The sequence below is a fragment of the Colias eurytheme genome, chromosome 13 (genome assembly GCF_061535395.1).
Source record: "Colias eurytheme isolate Ceu_HAF_F1 chromosome 13, ilColEury1 Martin Lab GWU primary, whole genome shotgun sequence".
NCBI lineage: Eukaryota > Metazoa > Arthropoda > Insecta > Lepidoptera > Pieridae > Colias > Colias eurytheme.
In genome coordinates, this window is record NC_142992.1 from 10,959,756 (window position 1) to 10,970,819 (window position 11,064).

Here is an 11,064-nt window from a genome sequence, read left to right on the forward strand (position 1 = left end):
ATCGGACCAGCCGTTCTCGAGTTATGCGCTTACCAACACATTTTGCGATTCATTTTTATATATAAGAAGATGAGGCGTTTTTTTAATTTTGTTTATGTCAATATTAAAGAATTTCTCTTTTAAAAGTGTTAGATTAATTTTTTCGATTATCGGTATGATTTTACACAGTTCAAATAGTTGAACTAATATGAAGAAATTTGCAAATGTTCAATCCACGTTCAATCGAATACATTAAAATTCAATAATTTTCACATAATTTTAAATTTTTTGTTGCCATACTATACTAGCATTAAGCAGTTGTCATCGCTATTTTTAAAATGTCATTTTCGTTGTTTTGACAGTTGACTGTTGACAAATGACAAACCAAGTCACCGAATGGCGAATGTAAATTTGCAAGTGCACTTTTATTTTATACATTAAAAATGAGTCAGTGTCTAGTTTTCAACAGAAACATTCAGTGCACAAACTTAAGCTAAGCGATAAATAGAAAATGATAGTGATTTTAATTTGAAAGAAATCATCATGAGTTCCAATACACAGAGTATTCTGCATCGTCCTATATGCCCTGCGGCGATCCAAGCTTTCAGTTTTTTCAGCTTATCATCAATTATATTTATTATTACTTTATTTTCTGGAAGCATATTAGGCTTTACATCGGAATTATGGGCACTTACCTACTGGGGACCGGCGTTATATTTTTGCCTGCTTAATTTTATACTTCGTTATTATTACAAAGGCTTCGCATATGATGTAAGTGGATTAAATCGTATTATTAACATTTCTATAACTGAAATTAAATATAACTATGCATAATTATCTTTACAAGCATGCTAATCACTCATAAGACTAATCTGTATTAGCATAGCAAAAAGAACATTCCTACTTAGTTCATGAGAAATATTAATTATTATTTTGCTTGTTCTACTAGGTGGCAGTTAGGGCAGCATTTCTAGGTGCAGTTTTTGCCACTGGGTTGTACTTAACCAAGTTTGAGTATAGCTGGCGAGCCTACGGGTTATACATCATGGTTCTATCAATATTTCACTTCTCCGAGTTTATGGCCGTGGCTCTGACAAATCCCAAGACTCTGACAGTAGACTCATTCATATTAAACCACAGTGTACAGTACTGGGTGGCTGCGGTGGCCAGCTGGATTGAAATGGCAGTGGAATCTTACTTTTTCCCTAGTAAGTAAATTGCAATTTATTAGTTACTTTTCAGCAGTAAAATTCTAATTCTAATAATTACTTAGACAACACTTCTTCTAGAAGCACTTTTAAATGGTTCGGAAATTTCAGTTAAGTTTCTACAAAGAAAAACCGGCAAGAATTTCTCTAGCTACCATTCTATCTAAATTCTTCTAAATAAATAAATATGAATCCTATGAATATAATTTTCAGAATTGAAAATGTCACTGTGGTTGTCCTTATTTGGTTTTGCAATGTGCATTGGAGGGGAGTTCTTAAGGAAAATGGCAATGTTTACAGCGAAAACTAACTTTAATCATCATGTAAGTATGTTTTGTAAAGAATTAGGTTAAAAAGTGGATTTTGCATAATTAAAACTTTGTATATAATATTTACATAGAATAAAACTTTCAAAACCTTTAGATTACAATCTATCTTATGAGATTGTAAATTTTAGAAATATTTTATTCTGTTACATATGCTTACAATTGAATACTCTAATTTTAAATTGAAATGAATTATAAATTTAACCCATTGACCACCGAGCGGCCCGATCGGGCCGCGACACAATAGATTTTCTATTGTGTCTGATTCCGGGACTGAGGGATTAAAATAATTGGTTTCAGGTACAAACGGTAAAAAAAGCTGACCATCAACTAGTGACACATGGCGTGTATGCTTACTGCCGACACCCAAGCTATGTGGGTTGGTTCTATTGGTCTATTGGGACGCAGGTTTGTTGTATAAGTTTTAAAAACTAGTTGTTTCTGTAATTTGTAAAAACAAGTAGTTCGAAATTAGTTCTGCATGTTTTTACTACTGAGAAGAAAAGTCATAGAACTTGATAGTTAATCTTTTGAGAGTATTTATATTTTATATATTTATTTATTTATTTATAGCCTTTATTGCCAATACAGGTTACATTTTTACTTATTAACTAAAATTAAATTGCTTTGTGTGTGTTGGCGTGTCCTTGTGACACAAAGGCCTCTTCCAACATCTTCCACTCGCCACGTTCTTTCGCCTTCCGTAGCCAGAGCGGCCCTGCCACTCTCCTTATCTCATCCGACCACCTTTTTCTTTGTCTTCCTCTTTTTCTTTTAGCATCCACCCTGGGAGTCCATTCGGTTATCACCCTTGTCCATCGGTTTCCCTTTTCTCTGAGCATATGCCCTACCCACCTCCATTTAAGAATCCTTGTCTTTTTCACAACATCTTCTAGTTTTGTTATATTTCTTATATCTAAAGCTCTTTTTCTATGTTTTTTTGTATAACCTAGTATACTCCTCTCCATAGCTCGTTGGCATGTTACCAATTTTGTGTCATGCTTTTTTGTTTTAGCCCAAGTTTGGCAACCATAAGTTAGTATTGGCAAAATGCAGGTGTTAAATAGTTTTCTTTTAATTGTGATGTTGTACTGTGTATTTTTAAATATTTCTTTCAGCGACCAGAATCTTTTCCAAGAATGGGCAACGCGTCTCTCAACTTCATGTTCCATCTGGTCGCTGAAAGCTATTAGTTGGCCTAAATAGATATAGGAATTGACATATTCAATTAACTTATCTTCTATTGTAATTGGGGTTCGCACTCTATTTGCTATAATTTTGGTTTTTCCATAGTTGATCGATAGTCCCACTTTTTTGCTTTCTAGTGCCAGTTGAAGAAGCATGGTTTGAAGGTTTTCAGGGTTATCAGATATTAGTATGATATCATCAGCAAATCTGAGATGATTTAAATTTGTTCCGTTAATGTTTATGCCGAAGTTATCCCAGTCTAATTTTCTAAAGATTCCCTCTAATACTGAGGAGAAAAGTTTTGGTGAGAGTGGGTCTCCCTGTCTCACGCCTCGCTTTATAGGGAATACTTCACCTTCGGTTTCCAGTTTTACTCTGCCTGTGCTGTTTTTGTATATATTCTGTATGATCCTTATATATTTATTGTTTATTCCTTGATTCTTCAAAGCTTCCCATATAGATTGGTGTTCCAGTGAATCAAATGCCTTGTTGTAGTCCACAAATGCCATGTATAGTCGATAGTTGTATTCATGACTTTTCTCGATCAACTGTTTCACCACATGAATATGATCCGCTGTAGAGTATCCTGCTCTAAACCCTGCTTGTTCCCTCGGTTGTTCTTCGTCGAGCTTTTTGGTAATACGGCTAAGCAGTATCTTCGAGAACACTTTATATACGTTCGACATCAGGCTAATTGGGCGATAGTTACCTATTTCAGATCTGTCTCCTTTTTTGTGAATGAGAGTAATGGTAGTTGATGTCCACTGTATGGGGATGTATTCAGTGTTCAGGATGTTATTGAAAAGCTTAGTTAGTCTTTTTGATGTTTCCGGTAGTGTAGCTTTCATCATTTCGTTAGTGATGTTGTCTAATCCTGGTGCTTTATCATTCTTCTGGGATTTTACTGCATGTTGATCTTCGCTTTCAAGAATTTGTGGGATGTCTTCTGTACAGTCTTCGAGGCTTAAGTTGCTATTTAGTTGAATGTCTTCGGTAGAGTATAGAGTCCGATAATAGTCTGTAGCAATCTTGAGGACTGGTTGTCTCCTTGTGATTTGTTTGTTAAATTTGTTTTTCATTTTTGGGATCCAAATCTTTTCCTCTTTTAGTTCTCGTAATGCCTTGTTTATGCCTCCTGTTTTCGATATGTGGTGTTTTATACGTTCAAATCTTCTATCAGCTTTGTCTTGTTTAATTTTACGGTTAATTTCTTTGCTCAAGTTATTTATTTCTTTTAATGTGGCTTTGTTTCTTCTATTTCTAAGTAGTAGTTTCCTTTTCTGAATAAGATCAATCGTCTGCGAGGTAAGTGGGTTTTTGTTTATTTTTTCCTTAATTTTTATTTTATTTAGTTTATAAATCTCATTTATTTCTGAGTTGTAAAGTTCCTGCATCATATTATCTAATTCTTTGAATTGTATATTCTTTGGAAGTGCGTATGTTACTGTTGGGTTGTTTTTCTGATATTTTCGTTGTTTCCTAGGTTGTTTGTTGAATAAACTTGCTCTGACCATACGGTGGTTGCTGTTAAAGTTAAAGTTATTTATAACGTTGACGTTTTTGAATGATTTAGGTTGATTGGTTATTATAAAGTCTATTTCATTTCGATAGGTTCCGTCTGGTGATATCCAGGTCCATTTTTTGGTTGACTTCTTCATAAAAATACTATTCATAATAGTTAGGTTGTTTTCGAGAGCTAAGGTTACAAGTCTTTTACCGTTTTCACTTCTCTTTCCTGTGCTATATTTTCCAACAACATACTCTTCGCCTTGATTCTGTTTTCCTATTTTGCCATTAAAATCCCCCATTACAATAGTATTTTTATGAGCCATCTGTAATGTAGCTGAAAGTTGACTATAGAATTCATCTTTAGCTGTTTCTTCTGCTGCTTCTGTTGGTGCGTATATCTGTATTATAGTCCAGTTATTTTTGTATCCCTCAATGTGTATATTAAGTATGGCGATTCTTTCGGATATGCCTTTGAACTCTAGGATTTGTTTTTTAAGATGCTTTCTTACCATGAATCCTACTCCATGTAACCCCTTTGTTTCACCTATGTAGTACAGAATATATTTATCATGTTCTTCGATTTGGTTTCCTAATCGTCTTACTTCGCTCAGACCTAAAATATCCCATTTAATATCTTCTAAAGCTAGTTCAAGTTCCGTAAGTTTTTCTGGTGTCCTTAATGAAAGTGTATTAAAAGTGGCTATATAAATATTTTTTAGTTTTTCTTTATTTTTATTTTTAGTGTTCTTCGTTGGAAGGTAGTGGTCGTCTTCCCCCACGGTGACCAACCGGCTTGGGGTGTGTTCTTTAGTAGTTGTTTTGCATAAAGTTGTGTGATACTTGGTTTGATTCCAGGTGCCGGTGGTCGTTACAAGTTTTTTGGGATTTCTGAGAGTGAAGCTGACCTAGGTCGTTCAATAAAGTTAAGGATAGTTGGTTTAATTATGTTTTCCTTTGCAGCTCCTTTAGAGTTTGTAGCCTTTGTATAAGCTGTGACTTTAGTGTTTAATTTTTTCTGTATAGATTTAGGAGAGCCCGAGGCTTCCCTTTTCCTCTTGTCTCTTGCTTGGTCTAATGGTTTCTTCACTATTAATTTATCATATTTTATAAAGGCTATGTTTCCCTTCTTTCTTTCTTCCTCCACCTGTGGTTGTAGTAACTTCCGTTTTTCCAGCGTTTCTTTCGAGAAATCTTCCTTTACATATATGCCTTGCGGAAGTCTAGCTTTATTTTTCAAGATTAGATGTTTTTTCCATGTTGACGTTACTGTCACCACAATGGGGCGATTTTTGTTATTAATTCTCTTCCCAATTCTATAAATGTTACTTATCTCCTGACTGTCTAGATGCGTTCCTGAATCGATAATAGTTTCTTTAATGTAGTCCACAAGTTCTGTCCTTTTCGATTGCATTTAATTTTAACTCCAACTTCGATATTTTAGATTTAAGTTCAATATTTTCTTCGGTTATTGTTTTGATTCTCTCATCTATAGCAAACATTATGTTTTGCGTTACTGATTCGGTTATGAGCGTGACTTGTTGGTTTAATTTCTCGTCTAATCTTGACCAGAGCAACTCCATACTTTTTTCCATTATTTTTGTTTTATTTTTTGTTGTGGTAAATACCGAGTACCTTGTGTGGAAATTATAATCTGTTACTGGCAACACGGAGTTGAATGTCTGCTGTCACTTTGGATGACACCTGACAATTGACACTTGACAGGTTTGACGGTATCCGTTAGGTTGGTAGCACCTTTATGTTTGAAGTGATAATTAGTTTTTAGGTTATGATATTCGATCGTAAAATTGTGATTTATTGATGAAATAGATGTAAATTTGGCACTGTTCACTTTCTGCAATTATAGTTTGATCACTAATTCAGACGAACTTGTGGTGAAGCAACTCTATCTTTCGCAGTGTACAATATTATTAATTAATATTAACGGAGCAGATTTCGCGTACGTGTTTACAATTCGATCACCGGAACCGGAAAAAAAATTTTTATATATACTTACTCGATAAATCCAAATATTTTAAGTTTTATGGCATTGAAATATCCAGTTGGCTCATAAAACCGGAAGAGTGGAAAAAATTCGATTGTTGATTTGCTGGGCGCATAGCAAAATATTCGTATTATATTATTTTTTTTTCTATTCTAAAAAAATCCTCATTTATTGTTCTCATTTGAATGCTATAAAACTTAATATCAAATTGACAATACTTACAGAAGACGTGATCTTCATTTTCTTTTGGATTTTATAATACTGCGGAATTTGAAATTTTCATAATAATTATAAATGTTTTTTTCATCACAGATCATACTGCTCAACCCGGTATGCGTGTTAATCTACGCGTTAGTCTCCTGGTCGTTCTTCCAAGAGCGTATCTACGCTGAGGAGATGTTCCTCATATCTTTCTTTGGGAACCAGTACCTGGTGTACCAGAAGCAGGTCGGCACTGGGATTCCCTTCATCCAGGGTTATATACCCACCTGATATAGGAGGAAACATTCCATCGTGAGACGGTTCTCATGGTGAAGTGGGACGAACAAACAAAAAAGATATGATACAGTGAAGAAACAGTTCATACTAAAATAGTGGGGCAAGCATATATAAAATAGAAAAATACTGTGCAGTGTTTTAGTGATTATTAAATTATAAACAGTGTTAACAATGCTATTGTTGTCTACTAGCTAGCTGTATTCCGTGATTTTGTCTGCATTTTGTATTACCATGTATATTCCAAGACGTACTTGACTGTTCACTATAAATTACGTAGGTAATTCAATTTAATATATATTAGAACTTCAAAACTGAAAAAACAGTTATCAAAGGCTAAGTTACGTAGTTATGGTAACATACGTAGTTTTAATATATCCTCAATTTCAAAAACAAAAAAAAAAAACTTTATCAAAAGGCTAACTTTTAAGAAAAATCATCTTAAACAAAAACTAAGGGCTGCCAAATAATTACCATTTTGTGCGAAGAGAGTCTTAGGCGCGCGCTAGTTTTTTTTATATAAATATTTATATAGAACTTGCTGACTAGTCAACTTTTGTATTTCCGTTACTTAATATGAAAAAACTAACTTTTTCTATAACTTTGAATAGATAAGTAAGATTTTAATATACCTACCTAACTAGGTGTATACAATAAAAAATACTTTTGATAAATAAAAATATAGCCTATCTACTTTTCGAAAGAATTTAAATTTCCTAATTAATTTATATATACTTAAGTACCTAATACGTAAATATTTGAGTATAGAAATAAAAATTCATGTAAGTATAGAAATCAGGCGATTAAAAAAAATTATTATGAATAACATTTTTTAAGATTATTTGGGATAACAGTTTGTATCAAATAATTAATAATAAGTGTGTTTTGCATTTATAATATTACTAGCTGCCTACTCGGCCGGGATCCACCCTAGTAGACATTTATTGTAAAATTTAAATTTTAAACAAAAAGAAAACAATTATATTAAAATTCGTTCTTTAGTTATATAATATGGTGTCACTAACATGACTATTTCTTATATTATATAGATAGTGTAAATATTTCTGAATTTTTGAATTCACCATAAAATGTTAAAAAAGTTAGACAAAGTTTAAAATTTACCCTATAATTATAAAAGTATCATATCATAGCACAATATTTTGTGTTCATATAATATGTATCGGTAAATAAGTATGTAGTTAAATGTCATTAACTAGGCATTTTAATATATTCTTGCTGTTATTTATAACTAAAATAAATCTTTAATGATGCATTTTTTTCTTGTAATTTAAGATTACAGTTTACTTACATAATTTCGTTATTAAAAATTACCTACTATGAAATTAAATACGTTTGCATGTAAATTGTGACATATAATATGTGATGTTTGTGTTACGGTTGTGAATGTAATCAATAAAAAATATATAAATGATTCCGAAGTTTAATTTATCCTTCTCTCCCTGTATCCATTGAGGCTCTAAATATATATCACAAATAATATAAGACAGCCACCTGTATACAAGTCAAAGTCGAAGAAAGTCAATAATAACAATTATTTCATAACTCATTATATTAAACAAGAATGTGTTTGTTTTTCTCGTCAAAACAAAACAACATACTGACGTAATTGTGTGAGTATAGTTACTTTCCAGAGCTGAAATAATAGTTAAAAAAAACTAAAAAACACGCTTTTTATAGAAAACCGAACTAAAAAATAGAAAATTTTATCAAATTAGTGTATTATCATCGGTCCTCAATAAATCTACAAAGTTTGAACGAAATCTGGCCGTTTAAAGTGGGTCAAAATCGCGCCCAAAGAAGTCAGTTACAAACAAACATACAGGTGAAGCTAATATAAAGCGTAACCGAAACTATCGGATATCCGATATAAAAAAATATCCGTAACCGTAACCGAATCCAGTATAATAATCATTCCTATATCCGTATACGAAACTTCATATCCTTAACATCCCTGTTATAGACTATTTAGTATACGTATTATCCAGAAATTATACAAGACAAAATAAAAAATAAAACCGGTGTCCAATACAATTAATAATAATATTTTAATTATGAAGCTTATGATTGTTAATAAAGGCTTTATTTATTTATTTGTCCAGAAATTATTGAACTGTTAGGTACTGATCCATGATAAGTGTACAAAGTATAAATTAAATTTGTACGTTTTAACGTGGGTCAAAATCGAGTCTGAGCGTATACGCACTATGCGGGTAGCCGTCCGGCTGACCGCAAGCAAAATTATGTCCGTAATATTCATTTCTATGCGCACTGTGCGGTCTGCGGTAGCCGCATCGCAGTGCGCATAGAAATGAATATTACGTACATAATTGTGCTTGCGGTCAGCCGGACGGCTACCCGCAATGCGGCTACCCGCTTGGGTTGTTGAGGAAGTGATTGTGAGGAAGAGGAGGAGCAAGAGGAATTTTCACACACAAATTTAGGGGATGCGGATGAGGAAGAGGATATTTTTTTGAGGAAGAGGATGCGGATGAGGAAGCGGAAGAGGAAGCGGATGAGGATGATAGGAAATTATAATCATAATTAAAAAACAAAAACTTTTAAAATTAAAAATTAAAACAAAAGCCATTCTCCTGTCTGTACATATTGATGTTTGGTTAGGGGAGGTTAGCTCGCCCGATCGCGAATTTACAAAGCCTCTAAGTACTATACTATTTGAGTCACGAGCCGGACTCAGATGTGCTTTTGTTTATGAATATTACTCGAAAAAACTTAATCTATCTCAGTGCCAGAAGCGACATTAGGCGATTTCCACAAAAAAAAACTAACTGGTAGATATTATGTAAGCTTAAACAAGTTTGTTTTTTAATTTAAAATGACTTTTGACACACATAATATGGTAAAATATATGTTTCTTCTGAGTATGAGAGAAAATGTTATATTATTATGTTTAGAGATAAGTGTTAGGCGCAGATATAAATATGGCGGTAAGACTCTACTCTTGCTCGTTAGTAGAGCCCGACTCGTAACTCAAATACATAGTCTAAATAGGCTTTGTAAATTCGCCGCCCGATCGGATCAGCATCCTCATAAATTTCCTCTAAATTTTGAGGAAGCGATAGCGGAAGAGGATTTTTTTATTTTTATTTTTGAGGACGCGGTAACGGTAGAGGAACCCAAAATATTGCGGAACTTCCGCATTATGAGGAAGCGGAAGAGGAATCCTCAACAACCCTACAGTACCCGCATAGTGCGTATACGCTCTAAGGGTGTTTTTCCACCAATAATGTGCGAGAATGTGTAGCGAGGAATGTGTTTGAAAATAACCAATAGTATCGCTTCAAACGCTAAATGCTTCAAACTAAATGAAGCGATATGATTGGTTATTTACAAACACATTCCTCGCACATAATTGGCGGAAAAAACACCCTTAAGGCTTTTAAAAACGAAAAACTTCAAATTAGAATTTGTTATTTGGGCATTGACGTAGAGGTGTTACGTGTGCGAAGTACACGAGAAAAGCCGCAGGAAAAAACTAGTTTTTGAAAAGATTTATGAGTTTTTGAAAAGATTAATTTTTGAAAAGATTTATTAGGCATTCTTTACCAAAATACATGGATAATTAAAATTAAATTAGTCCCCATAAACGTTACACAACACTGAAAAGATCAGCTTCACATGATTAACGACTTTCACAAATTGCTTTCAACTTGTTATTGTGTCATTAAATAATACTAGTAAAGTGACCGGTCTTTACTTTCTTCTGTATAAACATTATATAATCTTGGTATTGACCGTCGCAATGTCAATGTTACAGCATTTGTTTAAATTGCTGTTTCATATTATTTTTACAGCGTCCTTTTTTTCAAAATCTTAATATACCTATATAAATCTCGTGTCACAATGTTTGTCCTCAATGGACTCCTAAACCACTTAACCGATTATAATAAAATTCGCACACCATGTGTAGTTCGATCCAACTTGAGAGATAGGATAGTTCAAACATGTGGGTACCACGAGCGAAGCCGGGGCGGACCGCTAGTATTATTATGTAGTTGTGAATTGCGAATCTGTAAAGTGTAGAGCTGTAGAGTTTGATTATTTGAGTTGAATGGTCTTTTCAAAAAATAGTTGCAAAAATTGGAAAAAAAGAAATAGAAATACATACTTAACTGCTATGGGTGATGGTGATAATATTCGTAGTGCAATTAATTATGTTCTATTTAAACGATTTTTATAAAGATCTAACTACATAACTACTTATAAACTTGCGACGAAGTAAAATGAATTATCGATTGTATAATACCTACCATGGTTCATTACTATCATTCATATCATCATCATGATCATGAGTGATGAGTCCATATACGTTCCCATT

The 11,064-nt window shown here is 33.3% G+C and overlaps 1 protein-coding gene across 1 annotated transcript; it reads left to right on the plus strand.

Moving 5' to 3' along the window:
• The first annotated feature begins 367 nt into the window (after positions 1-367).
• On the plus strand, positions 368-6,834 carry Icmt (isoprenylcysteine carboxylmethyltransferase ste14). The gene is made up of 5 exons (XM_090108698.1): positions 368-750; positions 929-1,187; positions 1,401-1,510; positions 1,814-1,921; positions 6,525-6,834. The coding sequence occupies exons 1-5, from the start codon at positions 523-525 to the stop codon at positions 6,702-6,704; spliced, it is 885 nt and encodes a 294-aa protein (XP_089964824.1). The 5' UTR covers positions 368-522; the 3' UTR covers positions 6,705-6,834.
• Positions 6,835-11,064: the final 4,230 nt, after the last annotated feature.